Genomic DNA, 24,860 nt, shown 5'->3' with positions numbered 1-24,860 from the left:
TATTGTCAAGAGATATAAGGTTTTGGGGTACTAGAGAAAGTCATAAAACTGTATTTTATAGATGGGCACACTGCTCTGTAAGTTTACTTAAAAATCATTAAAGTGATTACTTTAAACAATCAAGTTTACAGACTATATAAATAATATATTGAGTTGGTTATATATATATATATTATTATGTATATATATGATTATCCTTTAGCAAACAAAACAAAACTTTTGAAAACAAAGCTTCATAATTATGAAAGTAGGATTTTGTATTTTCAACTAAGCTTGATGTTTGGAAATCACAAAAGAAACAGTATCCTACTTAAATACAAAGCATTTCCCCTCGAGGCAGAAGACGGGAACAGTAATGGCAGCTTAGAGAGCAATAGGTTTCCATGACTCAGCATGTGCAGTAATGCTCTCACATGCAAATCACTCTGTGCATATTTATTGCTTAAAGGATAATAGACATTGATAAGGATGTGTGTGTAAAATATGAATTTGAAAGAGAAAGAGCACAGGCACTAAGAGGCCATCAAGATATCTCTCTTAGGATACAAGTAAGGGTCCATTGTGTGGATCTTTGAATTTGTCTCTGGGTTAAAAATATCGCAGAGGTAAAAATGAAAGGAGAGGGGTGGGGCTGATTAGGTTTAGGAGAACAACCTTGGGAAACACTGTATCATAAATACTGAGATTATTCAGCACAGAAAATAAACCAGAAAATCAAGTCATTGCTTCTTACCAGGAGCTTGTGTGTAGGAAGTTTCTTAGAGGTGAAGATGCTGTGTCTCCTGTTGTGAGAAAGTATGGAGGTCCTAGACTGGTTTTCTGGACGTTGACATCCTCTATAGAAGAATCTCTGAGAAGACACACTGTTCATTGTTCAGAGATGTGTTTATTGAAAGGAATCCTTCCTGTTTGACCTGGAGTGGTGGCTGCTTAATACCACAGCAACTGAAAAATCAGTCACTAGTTTATTAGTCAGAAAAATCAGTTCCCCTGTTTGTACGAAAACCAGTGCTTGATATAGACCCACAAGAAATATTTTTCGAATGTGTAAACAAATTCTTTAAAAGCCTCGTTGTTTGCTCTCATCACGATCATCGTCTTTGTTTAAAACTGAAGAACATGGTTCTAGCATCTTAGGCTGGAGTATATTTGGAATCCTTTTGCCAAAGGCTTTAAGTCATTTGGAGTCTTTTCCTCCAGAATGTTCCTGAATTGATGTGCAATGTTGTGTAATTAACACAGCTTAGAAAATAATCTTGTAATGGCAGGTACATTTCTTTCTTGGAGATGATCACATTTCTTTCTTGGAGAACACCTCAGAGCATCTAATAGGGTAACTTACATTTTAGTCATGGACAGTAATACCGGGATAGTTCCAATTTCATTTAATTGAAGAATAAACTGTCCCCCCCCCCAAAAAAAAAAAACACCAAAAAAACAAAAACCAAGGAAGCATTACAAGGATACTTGTTATCTTTGTACATTCATATGATTAAGTAAAGGTCTGATCGTGCATCCTTCTGTCTATGTAATCATCTAAATCATTTGTTACTTTCTCTTTCTTATCCCATAGGTAACTGCTAATTTTCATGAATCTCTCTGATTCCTGGTTCATATATAGTTACATTTTTGCAGGATATTTTGCTTGTAATTTGCAGTCCTGAAGCCTGAATTTGGTAGGCACCTATTCTGTCAGTGAACTTTACTACCAACGCTACAGATTGTTTAGACAATATTGAGTTTATTGTAGTGGTAGGGTGTTGGTCTTAGTTAAGGTTGCCATTGCTGTGGAGAGACGCCATGACCACGGCCACCTGTATAAAGGAAAACATTTAATTGGGGCTGACTTTCAGTGTGGGTTGAGTCCACTATTATTATGTTAGGAAGCATGGCAGCCTTCAGGAAGACATAATGCTGGAGGAGCTGAGGGTTCTCCATCTTGATCTGCAGGCAGCGGGGCACTGTATATATCTTCTTCTGGATATAGCTTGAGCATTTAAGACCTCAAAGCCTTACCTCCCCATTGACACACTTCCTCTAACAAATCCACTCCTTCTCCAATAAGGCCACACCTCCTAATAGGAGACTTCCATGGCCAAGCATTCAAACACATGAATCTATGGGGACCATGCTTATGTAAACCACCATAGCATCTGTTTCTAATATATATGAGACCATTTGAATATATGAGAATATATGAGAACATTAGACTCATGACTTGTTAGAAGTTAATATAAACAAGAGATGGATCTTAACATGTCAAGCAAGCAAAAGAAACATTTATTACAAGAAAATATTTTGTCTTGGATTTTTGGTCTGATAGATTGGCTTAATCATTGCCTTGACTATCACAAATATATTTTGTTAATCAAGTTTATGTCTTCCCCTGAGAAAAAGATAAAATTGTGATGCCTAGAAACATCAAAATTGAAGAGTGAAATTGTGGCTCTAATTGCCTTAAATGACTGATGAAATCTAGACTTCTCCATCTACCCCTGTGGACAGTGGGCATTCAGTCTCATGGTGTCAGAAGATGCTGATGAGTCACGTGGTGCTTGTGCTTTGCATCTTCTGTCCCGTGCCAGATTGATGGGCTAGGCTGCATGCTAGGACTGGTGCCTGTTTATTCATTCTCACTCCACTTGAGAGGAATCTTTAGTGATTACAGTAACATGCAACCTATAAGAGTACAGTCAATGGAGGGCCTAGAAGGTAAGAAGGGAGCATGGTGGTGGGTACAGAACGCCATCTAAAGCAAAGCCTTCATTAAACCAGGCAGTTGTGACATAGGTCTATTACAAAGTAATGTATGACCTGACGCAGAGTAATGTACCAACGGATCAGAGCTATGGGGGAAAAACGGACTCCAGATTACAAAAACTTGTTAAACACATCATCAGCATAAGGCAGGGCTCTACACTGGAGCTTCTGGTTCTCATCTCCTAGACTTGGCTCCTGGCCACATCAGGAGCAGATCTACTCATGTACCTTGAGTTCTTTGGTCACTGGCTCAGCTGTCTGCCAGAGACTATCAATATGCTTTAGCACTCTGCTTCTACCTTTTGAGTGCTGGGATTACAGCCTTGTACTGCTGTGTATATGTTACCATGTACAGCCTTGTACACCAAGTACTGATGAATTCTTATGGAAGATCTTTTCTATGCTAAGACTTGGTGGGTAAGGGGCATTGGACAGATGGATAGTTTCCTAATTCCCATGATAAATAACAGGACTATGAGGACTAGTTTCTCACCTTTATTTTGGTTTTTCAAATGTATTTCCTGCCTTTTATGGGATCTGTACATTCTTTCCTATACCTGAAATCTATACTAGTTTACTCCAGGTTGTAGGTTTTTGTGAGTTAAGTATATGCCTTAAATACAAACATAAGGCTCACTGTTCTCTCTTCAAGTGAAAGTCAGTCTTTTCATCATTCTTGAATAGTCTTCTCTTCTGCTAACAGGGGCTTTAAGTAAGACTTCATTACTTAAAGTTCATTATGCAGTTTCAGGTGTTCTTTAAGAGGGTGAGAGTCTGCTTATCTAATACACAGATGCTATAAACAGAAACTATAGACCATTCTTTATGTTCTGCTTTTTTGTAGTTGGAGACCATGTTTAAGCAATTTTCTATGTTCTTGTATTACATACTTATGTCTTATGTTACTGTTTCTCCACTCTTATATTTAGTTGTAGATTTGTTACATGGATATTTGATGCTCATATTGTGTTGTGGGTGGTGGTATATTCCATTTTCAAAAATACTTTTTTGTCATTTTTTAAATATTAAGTATATGCATGTTTATCTGTTTGTGAGTATCAACCCAAGAGTGCAGATGCCATCAGAGGCTGGAGGTGTCAGATCCCCTGGAGCTGGAGTAATGGCTGTGAGCCATTGGAATAAAATTGTGAGCTTCCTACTATGTGTATTGAAAAGTGAAATTGTATGTTGCATTTTGACAGACTGTAGCATACTCTTTTAGCATACTCTGTTAACAAGGACTGCAGGTAATAATATGCTTTTTTGGCAAGTTACACTTTATAAACAAGGCATTATTTTCTTAGTCTAGAAGTAAGTGTGCACTGTTGAATTGTTTGAGAGCAGTTTATTGGCTCTTTTATACAGCTGATCCTTACAATGAGAAGTACATATTATTATTTGCTGTACCTGGTCTCCATCCTTAATAGTGGTGTGTTTTATTTTTCCTGCAGGTTTTCTCTAGGTGATGCTAGGAGGCCTCTCCATGAAACTGCAGTTTTGGTAGAAGATGTGGTTCATACACAACTAATTAACCTGGTAAGGTCACACAGAACCATCCCTATTTGGTATCTCTTTTTTATTCTGCTTCTATTGTTGTTCCAACCCAACACATTAAAGAACAAAGCTTTAATTAGCAGCGAGATTTTTGGCACTATTGCGATATGACATAAATATAATAATTCTGGTTTAAGTGCATAAACAGATTCACTCTAACGGTAGGATGATGCCATAGCAACATTACTTTTAACAACTGCATTCTTTTCACCAAGGTTTCTTAGAATTCACTTGATTGTAACGAAAATACCTACAACTGGTATAGAGTTCTCAGATGCCATTCAGCTCTCTCTAATGTCAATATCTCATATAACAGTTATGAAAACCTGTAAATAATCCTGCCACAATACCTTCACAGCCTTATTTGAATTTCATCTTCCTTGGCGCTAATCCCAGTTTCTTTTCAGAAGTGCAGTGAAGGCTACCACATTGGCTGATAGACTATTATTGCCTTGTCGTGGCTGTCTCTTTCTGTCTCTGCTAAAGCTTCAGTACCTCCGGACCTTTCATGATTTGAACGCTTCCAAGAAGCAGAGTGTTCTTCTGTTCTATTGGTCTTCTCTTACAGTAGAATGTGTGAGCACATTGTGAACAAGATTGTTGGGGAAGTGATGGGATCTATTCAGTGTGGCATGTCAAGGGTATCCTGTCTTGTTACTGATACTTCTTATTGTGCCCATTTCTTGAATCACCCTTTGGAGGTGCTGTATGCTGAGTTATTTTGTTGTGTAGGTTTGCTTGTTTGCTTGGTGGCTTTTTGCATGTTTAGTGCCTATAGTTGTACTGAGCTATACTCCAAACCCACATTAGTATTATTTTAAATATTTAGGCTAGGTTAGTAAAATACATTGGGACATATAGTTTTATAGCTATGTAATATTTTCTTTTCCAGAGTACATTTCAACTATGAACTTAATAGCTCATCAAGAACTTTTATAAAATTATTACTCTAGTGTCTGCATAGGAGTGATTTTTCCAGGCTCTCCTATGTATTACTCCTTATTCTTCTTAACTGAAAAGCTGTCTTCTTCCCCATGTTTGTTATTTCCTGGGTGCCATTACCCAGTGTTACCCTTGTTGTTATTACTCAGGATTACTCAGACTATTTAAGTGCTGACCAGGGGCTGCACATCCATTTCTCAGTTAACGCATGTCCCAAATACATTATAACCCCAACACTTCATCTGTAGTATATGGTGCAAAGATACCCTTACCGTGTGTTAATTTTATCAGTTTTTAAAGTTTGCTATCAGAGATTTTTTTTGGCTTGAAATACTTTTACTTTACCATATAATCTTTATTGATGTTGAATTTTGAATCACCAGTTCCAGTTTACATAGTGAGTTTAAAGAATAATTCACTTGCATTTATTTCCAGTATTTTTTAAATGATTTCAATTTTTCTTATATATCCTCAGGTTCTGTTGTTATGTGTTGTTATGTATCCATTTTCATTTCTGATTTTGTTAATTAGGATACTGTCTCTGTGCCCTCTAGTTAGTCTGGCTAAGGGTTCATCTATCTTGTTGATTTTCTCAAAGAACCAACCAGCTTCTGGTTTGGTTGATTCTTTGTTTTTTTTTTTTTGTTTTTGTTTTTTGTTTTTTTTCCCACTTGGTTGATTTCAGCCCTAAGTTTGATTATTTCCTGCCAGCTACTCCTCTTGGGTGAATTTGCTTTCTTTTGTTCTAGAGCTTCTAGGTATGCTGTCAGGCTGCTAGTGTATGCTCTCTCTAGTTTCTTTTTGGCTGCACTCAGAGCTATGAGTTTTCCTCTTAGGAATGCTTTCATTATGTCCCATAAGTTCAGGTATGGTGTGGCTTCATTTTCATTAAACTTTAAAAAGTCTTTAATCTCTTTTTTAGTTCTTCCTTGACCAAGTTATCATTGAGTAGAGTGTTGTTCAGCTTCCACGTGAATGTTGGCTTTCTATTATTTATGTTGTTATTGAAGATCAGCCTTAGTCCATAGTGATCTGATAGGATGAATTGGGATAATTTCAGTATTTTTTTAATCTGTTGAGGCCTGTTTTGTGACCAATTAAATGGTCAGTTTTGGAGAAGGTACCATGAGGTGCTGAGAAGAAGGTATATCCTTTTGTTGTAGGATAAAATGTTATGTAGCATCTTCCATTTGTTTCATAACTTCTGTCAGTTTAGTTTAATGTGTCTCTGTTTAGTTTCTGTTTCCAGGATCTGTCCATTGATGAGAGTGGGGTGTTGAAGTCTCCCACTATTATTGTGTGAGATTCAATATGTCGTTTGAGCTTTACTAGAGTTTCCTTAATGAATGTGGATGCCCCTGCATTTGGAGCATAGATATTCAGAACTGAGAGTTCATCTTGGAAGATTTTTACCTTTGATGAGTATGAAGTGCCCCTCCTTGTCTTTTTTGATAAATTGGGGTTGGAAATTGATTTTATTAGATATTAGAATGGCTACTCCAGCTTGTTTTTTCAGACCATTTACTTGGAAAATTGTTTTCCAGCCTTTTACTCTGAGGTAGTGTCTGTCTTTATCCCTGAGGTGGGTTTCCTGTATGCAGCAAAATGTTGGGTCCTGTTTATGTAGCCAGTCTTTTAGTGTATATCTTTTTATTGCAGGAATTGAATCCATTGATATTAAGAGATATTAAGGAAAAGTAATTTTTTCTTCCTGTTATTTTTGTTGTTTGAGTTGGGATTCTGTTCTTGCAGCTATCTTCTTTTAGGTTTGTTGAAGGATTACTTTCTTGCTTTTTCTGGGGCATAATTTCCCTCCTTGTGTTGTGGTTTTCCCTTTATTATCCTTTGAAGGGCTGGATTCATGGAAAGATATTGTGTGAATTTGGTTTTGTCATGGAATACTTTGGTTTCTCCATCTATGGTAATTGAGAGTTTTTCTGGGTATAGTAGCCTGGGCTGGCATTTGTGTTCTCTTAGGATTTGTATAACATCTGTCCACGATTTTCTGGCTTTCATAGTCTCTGATAAGAAGTTTGGTGTAATAGGTCTGCCTTTATTTGTTACTTGACCTTTTCCCCTTACTGCTTTTAATATTCTATCTTTATTTAGTGCATTTGTTGTTCTGATTATTATGTGTCGAGAGGAATTTCTTTTCTGGTTCAGTCTATTTGGAGTTCTGTAGGCTTCTTGTATGTTCATGGGCATCTCCTTCTTTAGGTTAGGGAAGTTTTCTTCTATAATTTTGTTGAAAAATCTTCACTCTCATCTAAAACCTATAATCCTTAGGTTTGGTCATCTCATTGTGTCCTGGATTTCCTGATGTTTTGAGTTAGGATCTTTTTGCATTTTGCATTTTCTTTGATTGTTTTTTCAATGTTTTCTATGGTATCTTCTGCACCTGAGATTCTCTCTTCCATCTCTTGTATTCTGTTGCTGATGTTTGCATCTATGGTTCCTGATTTCTTTCCTAGGATTTCTATCTCCAGAGTTGTCTCCCTTTAGATTTTCTTTATTGTTTCTCCTTTCATTTTTAGATCTTGAATGGTTTTGTTCAATTCCATCACCTGTTTGGTTGTAATTCTTTAAGGGATTTTTGTGTTTCTTCTTTAAGGACTTCTACCTCTTTAGCAGTGTTTTCCTGTAATTCATTGAGGGATTTTTGTGCTTCCTCTTTAAGGTCTTCTACCTGTTTAGCAGTGTTCTCCCATATTTCTTTAAGTGAATTATTAATGTCCTTCTTAAAATCCTTTACCAGCATCATGAGATATGATTTTTAAACCCAAATCTTGATTTTTGGGTGTGTTGGGGTATCCAGGACTTGCTGTGGTGGGTATACTGGGTTCTGATGATGCAGAATGGTCTTGGTTTCTGTTAGTAAGATTCTTGCATTTGCCTTTCACCATCTGGTAATCTCTGGTGTTAGATGTTCTAGCTGTCTCTGGCTGGAGCTTGTTCCTTCTGTGATTCACTTTAGCCTCTGTCAGCACTCCTGAGAGTCCAACTCTCTCCTGAGTCCCAGTGGTCAGAGCACTCTCTTCAGGCCAGCTGTCCTCTTGCAGGGGAGGTGCACAGAGGTCTGGAGCTCAGATCTGCCTCCTGGATGAAGATGAAGGCCCAAAGGGACCCTGTCCAAGAAACTCTGTTGCTTTTGTGGCCCGGGCACTCTCCTGAGTGGACTGGTCTCTGAGAGACCTAGGATACAAGCTGGTGCACTCACTTGAGTCCTGGGGTCAGAGCCCTCTCTGGAGGCCGACTCTCCTCAGTGATCCTAAGATCCTGGATGTGCTAGGGTGCTTGCGGCATGGGAAGTCCTCTGGGGACCGTCCACCGAGTTCTCGCCAAAGATGGCCAGAGCCTGATGCAGACTGGAAAGAACCCCAGCTGCTGGTTCGGTGGGTTTCTTGTGTCCTTGTTCCTGCTCACACAGGCCACTCCTGGTTGTTTTGGAACAGATGTTGCGTTCCACTCACCAGTGATCCCAAGATCCTGGATGTGCAAGGGTACCTTCTGCGTGGAGAGTCCTCCGGGGACTATCTGCTGAGTTTGCACCCAAGCTGGTGAGGGGCTGGTGCAGACCGGAATGAACCCCAGCTCAATTGCTATTTTAAATATGCCCTGGGGATCTTTGACATCTTAGTAGTACAAATCTCAGCTTTGTAAGTATCAGTTTAGAATACTGGCTGCTTTGTAAGTAGGACTAAACTATCAAATTGCCAGGTTATTTCTAAACTCAAAGCATTAAAGGCATGACTATCAATTAGATGAGCAAAATATAGTCATTATATAAAAATATTACTTTATAATATGAAATTTGACTCTTACGTTAAAGAACTGATTGATTACTTTATTCATCAATATATCTGAATACTTTTCTCTCTCAAAAAAGACCACCTTAATCTAGCATAAAAACTTTCAGTAATGCTTAAAGATTGTAAATACAGGCTCAAAGTGGGGTCCATCTTAATGAAAGGTCCCAAGGCCTGACACTATTACTCAGGCTATGGAGCACTCACAAAAAGGGACCTATCATGACTGCCTCCCAAGGATCCAATAAGCAGCTGAAAGAGTCAGATGCAGATATTTGCCCCCAACCAATGGACAGAAGCAGCTGATCCCTGTGGTTGAATTAGGGAAGGCTGAAAGAACCTGAGGAAAAGGGTGATGCTGTAGGAGGACCAGCAGTCTCAATTAATCTGGACCCCTGAGGTCTCTCAAACACTGGACCACCAAACAGACAGCATACACCAGCTGATATAAGGCCCCCAACACACATACAGTAGAGGACTTCTGGGTCTATGTTCATTCAGAGATGATGCACCTAACCCTCAAGAGACTGGAGGCCCCAGGGAGTTTAGAGGTCAGGTAGGGTGGGGTTTGGGAGGGCATCCACATGGAGACTACGGGGTGGGAGAGGTGTGGGATGTGGAGCAGTCAGAGTGTGGATGGGTGGAGCGGGGAATGGAATATGGAGAATATGGAGAATATGGAGAATATGTAAGAAATGAATTATAAATAAAATTAAACTTAAAAAAAAAGTGCAAATAGCCACATGTGTTAGTGAACATTTAAATGCTCACTGAACATCAAATGGAGTGATTCCAGTTTTGTATTAAAAGAATGTCATTATAATAATTTATATAAATAATTCATGTTATCAGGTTTATAGTTGTAGAGATTATTTAATACCAGCCTGGGGTTTCTACCCTACCTTTGACCATTAAGTTCCTGGATAAAAACCATACACAATTTTTATATTTACAATAAGCCTTAAACAGCACAAGAGCTGGGCAAAAACCTACCCTCTATGTTATTAGAAACTACTTTCCTATCTATAACCCTGAGTTATTTCTTACTATGTTTCATCTGGGCCACTCTTAACTCCAGTTGGCCAGCCCTCAGGGCCACACTTTTTTGACTCCTAACCATATGGTGACTTCTCTTCTCTCTTCTTGTACCTTCTCCTCCTCCTGTGTTTCTCCTCAGACCCCAAACCCTGGAAACCTAAACCCTACCTTTGTCTCTTTTGCCCAGCTATTGGCTGTTGGCATCTTTATTTACCAATTGGAAATATCATGGTGGCATGGTCCCCAATCTATTTACAGACACCAGGCTTGGGGCCCACACTTAGCATTACAATGCACCCTGAACAGTTTATGGACTGCAATATATTCGATTTAAAGCCATGGAGAAATAATAGAAATTATGTAGATTATAAATTAGCCAACAAATTTAACCTAACATAATAAAATACCAGTCAGATTTATTATTCCTTTATTTCAGGCTTGACATATATGGGTGAAATAATCATCTTGAAAGGTTAATACTAACTTCCAAGACCTAGCTCTTGCTTCCTTTTGAATTCTTTCAAGCCCATCTTCCATCTGTTTGTATGGAATGACCAAAGCGGCAAGAGAAAGAGCCTGAGGTTGATGTCTGTCATAAGTTGTCCCATCCCTTTTCTCCTGTGCCTTTTCTTTTTTTTTAAATAATTGGTTAAGTGTGCTCTTTTTTATCTTTGAGGATTTTGTTTTCACTTTTCTCTTGTGTACTGTTACTAGTTGTTTAGGATAGTGCCTTCGAGTAAGAAAACTGTATTTCAACATGGTAGGTAGAAAAGTATTGGATTCTTCCTTCACTATATAACCAACCGGTCAACCAGATCACTGTTGGAAATTGGCATGTTTCTGCTTCTCATGATGGCAGGTTAAGGTGAGCACCTTGTGGCTCCATAACAGTTCATCCACAGAATACTTTACAGTAAGACTCATTCTAGTTATGCATGGAGTGGGGGTGGAGGCAGTATGTCTCCAGTGGGAGGGGAAGGCAGGTGGCTACACACTCCAAGCTGGGGATACACAAGGAAGTCATGTTTGAAAGTAGGGCGAAGGGAGGGAGCTAGGGAGGGAAGAAAGGGAGACAGGAAGACAAATGAAAACACGGACATGCTGGCAGGCAAGCTAGCTATAAACTTAGTTTTCCCCTAAATTTGTTTGGTTCCCCTGTTTTTTGACATACATTTTCCATGTAATCTTTGCCTTCTAACTCCCAATTCCTACTCAGTACTTTAATAAGACGCCCTCTCTTCCAAGTAAGTCCCTTCTCTCTGTTCAGTTTTCTAGTTATAAATGGCTTGGGCCTCACTGATTGCTTTTTGATCATTTCTACATGTAAGCTATAAAATATGTTAACTAATGAAAATAGGAGGTTAAAATCTGAAAATCAGTTGATCTTTTTTTCCTCTAGAACAGATTAGAATAGTGCAGTCATAGAACTTTGCCATGTATAATATATATTTGGCACTAACGACCAAAATCACAGCCTTGCAGCAGGAGGCCAGCACTCACACTCTTCGATTGCTTCAGGCCCATATTTGAAGAATAGCAACTTTACATTGTCTCATACCCAAAAAATCATGTAAGTTTGCACAAATTGAAATTATCATTTTATAGGTTTTGATGGCTGAATAGTGACTATTTCATATGCCTAAAGAATTCAAATAAGTACTCAGTAGGGACATGAAACAGTGCAGGCACCACAGTCCTTACCAAGTCACACTGCATAGCAAAGATGATATAATGTCCCTTCTGTTTGGCAACTAGTAATAATAAATGGTTGCTGTGGTCATTAAAAACAGGCCACTTACTGGTGTGGTTTAGATAAAAGATGGGTCAAAAATACCTAAGGAATTCAAAATTTACCAGAAAGACGTAAAACTCATTCAGTCTTAAGCTTCCTTTCCCCTCATTCTCCAGGTTGATCCCTCCTTACTTCCAATAAATACTTTGCAAATTGTGTGTGATTTGTATTATTATATTGCAAGTATTCCTTCAATTTCAAATCCAATCTGATTTGTAATGGCTGTATAGGTATTTTATGTCTCTTTTGCCCAGGTTAGTTATGGGATGAATCTATTCATTAACTGCTTTTCTCACTGCTGTGACAAACGCCTGTGGCAAGCTGCTCAGAAGAGGAGGATTTATTGGGTTCACAATTTCCAATGTGAGCAGAAGCCCAGAGGAGCGGGTAGAAAGAAATTTCCAGTCTTTTCCAGTGTTCCTAACATTTCCTTTCATTTTTTATTTATATTTTTCTACTAATATTCAATTCACGTTGTCAAATCTGACTTCTGTGTCAGCATTGCAGATTACAAGTGGTCTCTAGCTGCAGTCTCCCTGGTGGCTCCTGTTGCTAAGCTTTTAGCTGAGGCCTTGCTCCCTCACTGACTGCCTTGTCTAGCAGGCTGCTTCCTTTTGGGTCCTTTCTGACTTCCTTCCTGGTTTGCTTGAACTCTACCCTGACACATGGTAGACTAGTGCAGTACTGCATTCTGGGTGCTCTTGGGTGCTGTCTGCCCTTAAGTCTCATATCTGACAAATTTCTCCTGTGTGTTTAGCATATTTATTAGGTTTTGGATAAACTCAGACTAACTTGAGGGATGCCTGTTTTCCGTGAAACCCGTGCTCCCCAGATGGAGCTGCATCACTTAGTGGAGACGGGCAGAGGTTTGTGCGAATTGACATTGTGACTGAGCTGATAGCATGCTGTTGGAGTCATCCGTTAGAATGATAGCCAGTGTTTTCTCACAGCTACACAACTGCTTTCATTTTTGCATTTAAAGCTAAAACCAGAAACCTTGTTTTACACCTAAAATACAGTTCTTTAACATGGCATTTTAAAAAAAATCATACTGTATTTTCACTATATGAATATACAATCAAATAGTAAGGACTTTAATTGACAGTTTTCATGTATAATCTCATTTTCAGGATTAGTGTTAAAATTAATCATAACCTTAACTTACAGAAAGGCTTTGAATAAGCTTCAAAGTGCACAAAAGAGTAACTGCTGCTCACTCACTGGGATTAGCTTGTGCCTTCTCCTTGCCTTTCTCCCTTCTGGCTCTATGTAACTCCCTTTGTAAGAACAAAAGATTTTTCTTGTCCTTATTAGCTTCAAAAACATTTTCTGCAGCCTATCTTCTCATTGAACAAATTCTGTCATGCCTTCTGCAAGCAGACGTGCTCCCATTAGAGCACTATGTTCCCTGTACTCTCTGTAACTCAGAACTGACAGATTGCTTCCAAGTTTCTAGATCCTTTCCACAGTCTTTGGAAGTCTCTTATTTATTGATAATTTTTGTCATCTTTTCCCAGTGCTGATATTTTTTTCTTGTTAACATGGGGGTTATAAAGAAAAGAGGAATATAAGACTATTAAAACAATGTTCTTTCTGTCTACTATTTTTTTTTTTTGAGACAGGGTTTCTCTGTGTAGCCCTGGCTCTCCTGGAACTCACTTTGTAGACCAGGCTGGCCTCCAACTCAGGAATCCACCTGCCTCTGCCTCCCAAGTGCTGGGATTAAAGGCGTGAGCCACCACCACCCGGCCTAAAATTCTTTTTATATTAAATTGTGTATAGTTGTACACACAGACACACCCATATGCACATATTTTGCACATTTTTAAGTAACCTATATCTATGTAGGCTGACAAAATAAAAAATTTTAGCCTTAGTTTGTCTTTTTTGTTATGTAACTATAATTACAAGTTTTTATTTCTCAGATCCCAGTATTTTATACTTATACAACATACTGATTCGTTTTTTTCTTTTCTTTTTTTCTCTTTTTTTTCTTTTAATTGTTTTTTGAGACAGGGTTTCTCTGTGCAGCCCTAGCTGGGCTGGAACTCACTCTGTAGACCAGCCTGGCCTCGAACTCAGAAATCTGACTGCCTCTGCCTCCCAAGTGCTGGGATTAAAGGTGTGTACCACCACTGCCTGGCAACATACTGTTTCTTTAAGGTATACATTTTTATCCACTTAGACTATGAAATGAATTTACATTCTTCATTATTTTTTATTATAATTTTTATTATGGTAGGTACTAATTTTTTATACTGATGGTTTAAAAAATGTTTAAGTAATTTTTACATCTGTAGATCAATTTATAAATCACATTCTCTGTTTCATAAAAAGCTACTTATCCTTGGAGCCTTTTCTGGACATAGTTAAATTCCAAGTGCTCTGTGTGTGTGTGTGTGTGTGTGTGTGTGTGTGTGTGTGTGTGTGTATAGCCTGACATGCATAAATATGTATGTATGTATGTATGTATATATATGTATATATGCTATGGACTATCATTCAAATTGTATGTGGGCAAAAGCTTTACTAGGAACATTATTATTTCTAATTTAATTGCTAATAAATTATTTCTAATTTCTAATAAAAAATGCTTTAAGGGAATCCTCTGTACTCAAAGAAAAAGACTTTACTAGGACTTTTCTTTGTGAAGCCAACACCGACGTAAGCAATACTGCAGGTTTCTAAACAAGCCTACAGTATTTCACATATCCTTTTAATACATACATATATATACATATATATATATATATATATATACACACACACACATATATACATACACACACACACACATATATATATACACACATATATATGTGTGTGTGTGTGTGTGTGTTCTATCCTAGGTATTTAGTCACCTTGTGTAGGTGAATATGGGAGTATAGCGTGATTTTATATAATGTATAATAAGGTCATATATATTGGGGTATGGAATGTACATGGTATATGCAATTAGAAATTCAAAAAATATTATCCATATTAAAATAGCATAATATTTATTTCATATTTTCAATCTGAATTGAAACAACGTTTCTTAAATATGTCAATTAGTAAAGTCTTGGGCAAAAAGTAAACATGCTGAGAATGTGCAAAGGACAGGTTTGAAGGTGATGTTTGTTGGTATCAGGATGCCAACAATGTTTATCAGTAACATGTTGCTAATAATGTCGTTTTAGTTTTCCTGGGAAATAAGTAATGAGTGTTGGAGTGAGTACTTCACAAACTGTGCTTACTACTCAAAGTCCATTTAATTTGTAGTTTCTCTGCTTTCCCTTGTGAACCCTAGTAAGGAGCAGAGTAAACAGACTATGCTAACTGGTTGCTAGGGCAGCTGCTGATAATAAACAGTATGAAGTCACACAGGGCCTAGCTAAACCACAGCTAACAAAATAAGGGTTACCTAACTGGTTTGTAAATAAAATATATACACTATATGCTTGGAAATACATGTTGAAAGATTGAAAGATTCTTGACTCCCATCCCTGTTACTTGGATTGGACAGTGCAGTGCACATAACTGAAGGAAACATCGTTTTCTGTACCTTTACACCAAGGTGACTAAATACCTGGGACAGAAGGTATATATGTGAATTTTAAAAGGACATGTGAAATACTGTAGGCTTGTTTAGAAACCTGCAGTATTGCTTGTGATGGTGTTGTCCTCACAAAGAAAAGTCCTAGTAAAGTCTTTTTCTTTGAGTACAGAGGATTCCCTTAAAGCAGTTTTTATTAGAAAGCTCTCTAGACTTAAAACATAATAATAATGTTCCTAGTAAAGCTTGTGCCCATATATGTTTTGAATAACAGCCTGAGGCTTACCTTTTTTTCTGTGGCGAAAGACTCAGCTTCGCTTTTCTTCTGTCATATTGCTTGCTTCTAACCATGAGCATTTGACGTTGTTGCTAAGGACAAGGTTGTCATGGCATATTGTATCTGTTGAGTACTTAGATTTTCCTATTTAAAAACAAAAGTGCTTAGGCAATATTATTTTACTAAATAACTGCTACATGTAGTCAGAGCCAGCAGTGCTCTGTTTTTAAAGGTCTTTCTAGTAAAAAAACAAACAAATAAGAAGTTATACTTTTTGTTTTAATGTACCTGGTTTCTTCTTCTTCTTTTTTTTTTTTTTTGGTGCTAATTAGGAAATCAAAGTTTCATGTATCATTGGAACTCATTTATTTATCCCAGTTTCCAAAATCTGAATCATAATCAGTAAATCATCCATTTATTTACTCTTGAGTTCCAACCCAGACTCTTCTCTTGTCTCATCTGAGTCTTTATGTTCTCAAAAGAAGCTGCTTAGTCACTGCAGCAAGTAAATTTATGTCGGGATTTCAGAATTGCTTTGAGTGGTGCTGTAGGAGTCAATGCTTATTTTTAAATGTCAGATAGATTGCACAGGTTTTATATTTCATGCCGAGAAATCAGATCTGTCCATCCATATGAAGGCACCACTGTGGAAGCCCAGGCTTGTATCTGGAGCACAAGCAGTGCTTTCTAAGTATGTGCTGGAGATGGCAGTGAGGGAGAAGTGAGACCAGGTTTTCAAGATCATTCCCCTTCAAACTCGGTGACTTATAGAGAGCTGGAGGCAACGCCAAGTTCAGAATGGCAGAGGGAGAAAATCAAGAAAACTTGGCTCCTTGTATAGATAGTGAAAATCTCAATGGCATTCCCAGAGAAGTATATAAGGGGATATTAAAATATTCAGGCTGGCCCTCAGGGCTTCAGTCCATTTCCCTCACCCAATACCAGATCAGGACCCTCCCCCAAGCCCCCCACTCTCCCATCCACTTTCCCTCACAGGTCCTGCCCTCCCTCCCCACTTGTGATTGCTTTCTTCTCTCTCCCAAGTGGGACTAAGGCATCCTCACTTGGGCACTTCAGCTTGTTGACCTTTTTGAGTTCTTTGGACTGTATATTGGGTATTTTGTACTTTTTTTTTTTGGCTAATTATCTACTTATTAGTGAGTACATACCATGCATGTCATTTTGGGTCTGAGTTACCTTGCTCAGGATGATATTTTCTAGTTCCATCTATTTGCCTGCAGAGACCTGGAAGGTAAGGGACTCCCAGGAATCAAAGGGAGGGACCTTAAATGAAATTCCCAACAGTAGGGAGAGGGAACTTATAGAGCCCACCTCCAGCAGGAAGACAGGGCATCAAGTGAGGGATGAGGTTCCCATCCCTCAGTCACTTCTCTGACCCATAATTGTTCCTGTCTGAAAGAATTACAGAGATGGAAATGGAGAGGAGCCTGAGGAAAAGAAGGTCCAGCGACAGGCCCAAAGTGGGATCCCGCTCAAAGGGAGGTCCCAAGGCCTGACAAGGGACTGAAGCTATGGAGTGCTCACAAAAAGGGACCTATCATGACTGCCCTCCAAAAGACCCACCAAGCAGCTGAAAGAGTCAGATGCAGATATTTGCACCCAACCAGTGGTCAGACGCAGCTAACCCCTGTGGTTGAATTAGGGAAGGCTGAAAGAACCTGAGGAAAAGGGTGATCCTGTAGGAGGACCAGCAGTCTCAATTAATCTGAACCCCTGAGATATTTCAAACATTGGACCATCAAACAGACAGCATATACCAGTTGATATGAGACCTCCAACACATATATAGTAGAGGATTTCCAGGTCTGTGTTCATTCAGAGATGATGCACCTAACCCTCAAGAGACTGGAGGCCCCAGGTAGGGTAGCAGTTGGGGGCATTCACGTGGAGACAGGTCAGATGGTGGATTGGGAGGCAGGGAATGGATTATGGAGTGTAAAAAATAAATAAAAAAAAAAAACAATATTCAGGTTGGAAGCATTTGTCTTCCTTGGATAGCAACTGACTGCGAATGAAAGGTTTAGGAGTAGGTATCGTAACAAAACCAAAACCACGTGGAATGTCAGGATGTAAGGGTGGCATTGCTAGAGATGAGGACCAGCGAGTCACAGGTGATGTGGAGGGTCAGGCAGAGAGAGGCAGCTGCCTGAAGTGCAAGGCCTGGAAAAACCGATGATAGGGAGAGATCACAGCTTTAAAAATGTGAGTTTGTAGCTGAAGGGACGGACTTAGGGAGAAAGGTCTTGGAACACTGAAGGGTGGCATCCTTGGGGTGTGCTGTCTGGGAAAGGATATGGGTACAAGAGAAGAAAGCTGCAACATCACCCGAAAGACAGGAAATCCAGGAAGGGATCACTGAGGCCTAATAGTGAGGGAGATTGAAATTCAGCTTTATCAGAATGCTACAAAGCTGCTAATGTTTTAAATCTTCCTTTATATCTGTAGTAGTGAGTTATTCTTTTCATAACAACAAAGGACTGATGAGGTGGCCCAAGACATGAAGGAAGGTGCCTGTTGCCAAGCCTCATCACCTGAATTTGAACCTCAGGACCCACACGATGGATGGAGGGAACTAACTTCCTCAAATTGTTTTCATCCCAACCCCTGTCACATCTTACACACACACACACACACACACACACACACACACACACTCCTGTCTTCATGTAAGCTGGTCTTGTGAAGCTTTTTGTGGTAAGTGATACCTTTCTAGCATAGATAAAAGATCAGCATGTCTTCCTGTTGCTCTTTTTTCTATTTGTGTGAACGTTAAGATCATGTTGAATGTAGTTTTCTCTGGTCAAGAACAATACTACCAACTTTCTTGAATTAGTATTATTTTATTAGTTTCAGCTTTTGCTTCTCATGGTATTTATAAATACTAGTCTGACTATAAACTAAATCATCTGTCAGTAAGAAGAGATTCATTTAGTGGTATGCGTCAGCCGTCACTGCTATGACAGTATTAGTGTTCATCCCCGTGTGGAGGTGGTGGAGATAGGGGGTTAGCACAGTCTGTCTAGGTCCGCTGCATTAGTGTGCTCATGGTTTACGAACCATCCTCCAAATGTGCCTCTCGTTGTTACTTCTGCCCTAGCCGCAAGCTCTATAAACTATGAGCCATGAGCTGGGATGAGCTAGTCGAGCAGGTTGGGGGGTAGGGGACACATCACTGAGTTTGAATTTTTGGCTTCATGGTTTGATAGTTTTTCAGTTTTTGGCTTATTTTGCCATCCCCAGGAACCTCTGCTTGCTAATGTATTGGAGTTTACCAATCTCAAAGACATTTTCATTATAATACATGTAGATCAACAGTGTTAACCAATGGAAGCAGCATTTAATTACTGACATACAAAATCTTCATCACTGGGCTAAATGTCAAGAGCAAAGGCACAGGAAAGTCAAACAGACCTTTGATTGCTGTGTTGTGTGCATTTTGGAACAACTTTCCTGCATTTGAATTTTATGCCACAGAAGTTTTTGTTTTCTATTTCTTATGTCTCTACTTTTTACTCCTTTTATTCTTAAATACCTTGCAACCCTGAGACATTGGTTTAGATAAATCATTATGAATGTATCTGCCTGTTTCCATTTTGAGTTATTGTCACTTTCTGTATAGCTGGGCCCACTAAGAACATTATATTTTTTTCAGTTCATTCAGTGTTAGCCATTGGGATGATGACTAGAATGTAACAACTATCCATGAAACAAGAAGAATGTCAGCTATGGCCTTGAGAGATGGCTCAGCAGTTAAGAGCACTTGCTGTTCTGCCAGAGGTCCTATGTCATTCTCACAACAGGATACACTGCAGCCCCAGGATATCAGGCCCCTTCTGGTCTTGGTGGGCACCAGCACACATTAACATAGACACAGACAGAAATTTATTTGTAAATCGGCTGAAGTCTTTATGCTGATCCAGAAAGACATTCAATGCTTTGTCCTGTCTCTGGTGTGCACAGAGTTTCTGTTGCCGTGGCGAGCACTGTGCTTCCTTTGCTCCTTCTTCAGCAATAATAGGTTTTATAATTTATGGCAGAGTCTCCCAACACATTTCCAAACATGTGAATATAGATCACAGGTGAGCAATGATGTTGTACTTTATACAATATGATGCCTTATATCAATATTATCCTTTTCTTTCATTATTATTGCTAATGATAATCATCTCTATGAATTTTAACATAATTTCCTTTTAGGTACTCGTTTTTAAGCCTTGGTCCTGAGAAGCCTATAGAGAAGCTGTTGCTCTGTGACCTTGATGCCAGCATCAGGCAGCAGCTCGAGTCATGTCCTTAGCATTTGTAGTTGGCTGTACTTTGCCTTTGTTGTTATTCTTTTAGACTGTGGCTCACTCTGTAGCCCAGGCTGGCTTTGGATCCTCAGCATCCCACTCCCTTTAGCCTCCCATGTACTGGGGTTATACATGGGAGATATCACCTCCAAGTTATTTTAGAAATACTCTGTGAGTCCCAGGATTTGGGAAGATTCAATTGTAGTTCCAAGACTCATATCTTCTGATTTGTGGATTAGCTTTCAAGTATCTTAATGTTTTTGGTTTTAGTTTTAAATTTTAAAACAGTATCGATTTATGTGACCCAACCCCTGGAGTGTCTTAACTTTAAATATCTGGACACTTATGTGGAAGCCTTTCATTCGGTATGTTTTCATGGGGCGTTGGGTCTAGTTTTGTCACAATGGACTTGGAAACTGGACCCTTTCATGTGCCAGAAAAGCATTTATGCCTGATAGCCTTTAAAAGCTACCCCACAAAATTTTGAAGCAATTTTCCTAACATATAGCATAAAACTTTTAGACCATACTAGTATTAAATGCATTATATATTTTAAAAAGCATTATTTCTTTAAAGTAAAATTGTCTTCAAAATATATCCTTAGAAATGAAATTTTGCTGTGACTTCTTTATATAACTGAGGTCACAAATCACCTGCAACATTTAATAATCAGCTCAATCTGACTTTAAACTCTTGGTGGTTTGGGAGCAGGAACTTGTGTTTAAAAAGAAGATTGGCTTGTTAGTTGAATTATGCAATTATAAGTAAATGTGGCCACAGCTGGTTTCCATATTTTTTGTTGTACACCTGATTGGAAACAACAGGTTTTTAAAAAAATATTTTTTCATTTCTTACACTGACACCTAGTGTTCACTATTTCTGATATTGAAGTGTTGAGTTTTAGTTATTAGTAGCTATAGAAATAGATTTCCATTCAATAAATTTGTAGAAGTACCCCAGAACATATATCACTCCATCTTATTTTCTACCCTGGAGTCACAGGTTATCTAATTACTTATGTGACACCATCATAGCCAACCGGGGGGACCACTTTGCAATTGACAAAATTTGTAAGAAGCATAGACTGAAGGAATTGAAAAAGGTTTTTTAAACAAGGATTCTTAGAATTGACTTTGTAGCTGGTGTTGTGTAATATGCACAGTTCCCTCACCCTCAAGTTCAGTAGATGATGACACTTGTGTGAGTTTGTTCTTTGGGTCATCGAGATAACCCCATGTTCAGTTATGCAAGCTCTGAAGAAATGAAGCAAGGCTTCGATCGTCACTTGCTGGGAGGGTAAAGGAGACTGTTGGGGAGATCTGAAGTGTGGTGCTTTCAGTGTTTCTTGTGAATTGCTCTGAGTCAGGGCTTCTCACAGTTTCCAACCATCCGTTTTTACCTAGGAAATTCTTACAAGACCTCACCTGTATATCTATGATATATAAATCAAATATTCACTGACAATAAATCTTTAAAAAACTAAAGCAATTCCTTTCTATTTATACACTTTTATCACGTATTTAAAAAAATTAAATAATGGAAATTTGATGTGCTTTTTAAACTTACATAAAAATTCAGTCAGAGGGATGTATAACACTGCATTTTTAGAACATCTTCAACATTTTTAAAGATTGATCAATAAATTATTGGAAAATATATTCTAATTCTAAACCAAAATTCACTTATGAACTTCAAATGAACTCAGCAATTTTAAAATCAAGCATTTAACACAGTACAGTCCAAAGACAGACTAATTTGTTCCCACTGAGGAGTGGTGATCGGGAAATAGTCAAAGCCCCTTTGCTATTGCTAAAGGACCGTGCTTCTGGAAAGGCAGAACTTTCATGTACAGGGAGTTATGTCTCCAGTTGTTTCAGGTAATGTTGGTGTTTCTTGGTGTGACACCAAAACTAGTCCAGGACTGTGGTGATCGTGAATTGCCCCATACAATGCCAGTGAGCCTGCCAGACACACCTCAGATTGATTACACGTTTAATGTCAACTTAGTTTTTGTTTGTTACACATTCAGCAAGCTTCTGCTGTTGTCAGGTTTGTCATTGAAACCCACACTTTTGGAAGCTGGGGTGTTAAAGCCTCAACTGTTGTAGTGACAGTGTTTGGAGCTCTAGATGAGTTTCAGATTATCTTTAATTGAGGAATACATACTGTCTAATGTGGAGTAAATGTATACATTGTTGTTATAGCAGAGATACAGGTGACTAGTATGTGTAGTGAAATCTGCTCAATAGTTTTTTTAAAAATTACTTATTTTTTGTACAAGTGTTTTTCTGTGTATGTACACCACGTGTACAGTGCCCACAGAGGCCAGAAGAGGGCTTGGGTACCCTAGAACTGAGTTAGAAATGGTTGTAAGCAGCCATGTGAATGCTGGAACTGAACCCAGATCCTGTGAGATAGCAGGCTCTCTTAATTGCTGAGCCATTTCTCCAGCCATCCCTTCATTTCATTATTTTGTGTCTCACTAAAGTGAGCAGTGATCACTATTAGGATAACTTTTCCACTAAGGTTGAATATTTATGTTTAAGCTTGGGAAGTCAGTAAAGAAGACTAAATATAAAGTTGTTCATAATAGAATTGTTGTTTTGCAAACTTCAGAATGTTCAAACGATGAAATGTCTCTTTACAAAGAACATTATGTTTGTATTTAAAACCTGAACATTTTCAATGTAGGACAGAGAAGTCTGTGTTGTTTGTCATGGCAACTATAGTGTTCTTGCTGTGTCTTGCTTCCTTATTTCTTTTCATCTTACATACAGGTTTTATATTCCTAACCATCTTCTCTGACAAAAGAAATTGTTCCTCCAGTGAGGAGCACTTCCTGGTTACCTACCATTGCAGGCATTGTCTCAGATGGGATAGAGTGAAAAATGACAAGTCATCTTATCTTGGTTCCCAGAATGGATGCTGGGGTGGGGGTGGAGGCAAAAAAGATACCCAGAGGGATGCAGGAGAACAAGCATAAGACAGTGAACAGTAGAAGAAGTTTTCCTGACCTCCAGATCATTTCTCCTATGTTGCTCATGCGGCCCTTTTTGTGATCATGTGGTGATAATTTCAGAATTATGAAGTTCACCCAAGAATGAACCACATTCTTAGAAATGAGTTCTCAGGTTTCTTTAGTTATTTCTCTGGTATCATCTCCTGAGAAGAACTTGTCACTTCCAGGAGTCATAGGTCAGGTAGTTATTGTTGGGGACATTGTTTGTCCACAGTCTTCATAAATTTCAATCGTCAATTTGGAAATGTCCCAGACTCTTTATAAAGTTGAAATGGAAATTCTGCATTTTATAAACACTGTCCATAAAGCTTTTTTTTCTATATATATCTGTAGTTCTGATTATTTAACTGAGCATTGTGTCTTTTTGTTGAAAGTAGGAAATATAGAGTGTTAGATGATATTTGTTTCTTCTGGTATTTTATCAATAGGAATAGATATTGACATTCTTTATTGGGAAGTTGACTGGCTTCTATTTTGTTTCACATTATTCTTTTTTTACTTAGAAGCTTGAGTTTTTTTTGTTTTTTGTTTGTTTTTTGTTTTTAAAAAAGGCATTGCTCTTGTATGTAACTGAGCAAGCATTCACCTGTCTTTTTTCTTACTCTTCCGGGGTCCAAATTGGCTGAAATGGCTAGAGCAGGCAGTGAGTTTTGAATAGTTTCTAGTTTGATGTTTTGTCAGGCTCATGAGTACAACATTCTGCAACTACTTGGATTCCTTTGGTGCAGTCTTAAGATGTAACTCTTAAAACATGCAGACTTGAGGGTTCATCTTACTTGCCAGGAGTGCCCTGCCCGTTTCTTCACATGCACTCTGCATACAAGAGATGGGGATGATTGGATAGATACTGTTAGTTACGTCCTGGCTCAGCTGCATGTTTGTTCATCAAAGATTTGCTAAGGAACATGATAATCATTTGATTGATTGATTGAATTACTTATTTACTTATTTATTTTGGTGTTGTGGCTACTATAACAATATGTAAATCAAAACTCTCTTGGAGGTTATGTTTTGGTGTCATAAAAATAGTAAGTTAATGCATTTCTCCCTCCCTTCCTCTCCTCTCTCCCTCTCTTTCTCTGTCATGGGAGTGGGCTTTGAGATCTCAAAAGCCTCTTGCCGTTTTCAGTTTGCTCTCTTCTTCCTGTGTGTGGTTCAAGATGTGCGTTCTTCCATTCTAACTCCAGCCTCCTTGTCTGCTGCCTCTCTCTGTCCCTGCCATCATGGACCTCTAACCTCTGGAACCATAAGAGCAAAATAATCTATTGATTCTATAAATTGCTTATGTCATGGTATTTTATCACAGCAACTGAAAAGTAACTCAGACATTCTGTCACAGCTCTTAGATGACCAGGAGAATTATCAGCACTTTTGTTTTGTTTCCCTGATGAGTGAGTGGGTCTTAAACACGGATTTAAAGATCCAGTGCATTCTATTGTAAGCACGCATGCTATAGTCCAGGCTTTGTTCTTCCCATTATCGCATACGGGCAGCATAGATTCTGTGTAATTTATAAGTGTCACAGGATTTTCAGAATGGTAAAGAAGCTTTGCTTTCAACTCTGAGTCACCAACTATATTAGTCCCTAATGAGAGGCAGCCTGTCTTGAAACATTAAAGCTAGGCTCTGGCTTGGTGTTTTTAGCTATGAGAAATCATTAGATGACCTTTGCATTAAAACTAGGGATATTTTATCAGCTGTTTCCTGGGTAACTGGCTACAGTTTTTAGAAGAGCTCTTGAATTTCTTTGATATAGAAATGACTTTATTCCTTAAGCCCAATGAATCAAACTGGTAGGTCCAAACTTTCCTCAGCCTTTACTAA

At 38.5% G+C, this 24,860-nt stretch overlaps 1 protein-coding gene across 3 annotated transcripts in view; it reads left to right on the top strand.

The window, feature by feature from the left end:
- Supt3h (SPT3 homolog, SAGA and STAGA complex component) overlaps positions 1–24,860 on the top strand; it is a 332,054-nt gene that overhangs the window by 143,857 nt on the left and 163,337 nt on the right. For all 3 annotated transcript variants that reach the window (XM_021186140.3, XM_021186139.3, XM_085832580.1), the window contains one exon: positions 4,212–4,296. In XM_021186140.3, coding sequence (XP_021041799.1) covers positions 4,212–4,296 — 85 coding nt within the window. The remainder of the gene's footprint in view (positions 1–4,211; positions 4,297–24,860) is intronic.

Source organism: Mus caroli, unplaced genomic scaffold (assembly GCF_978045245.1).
Source record: "Mus caroli unplaced genomic scaffold, Mus_caroli_1 scaffold_18, whole genome shotgun sequence".
NCBI lineage: Eukaryota > Metazoa > Chordata > Mammalia > Rodentia > Muridae > Mus > Mus caroli.
Note: the sequence above shows the minus strand (reverse complement) of the source record. Positions and strands in the feature narration are given on the sequence as shown.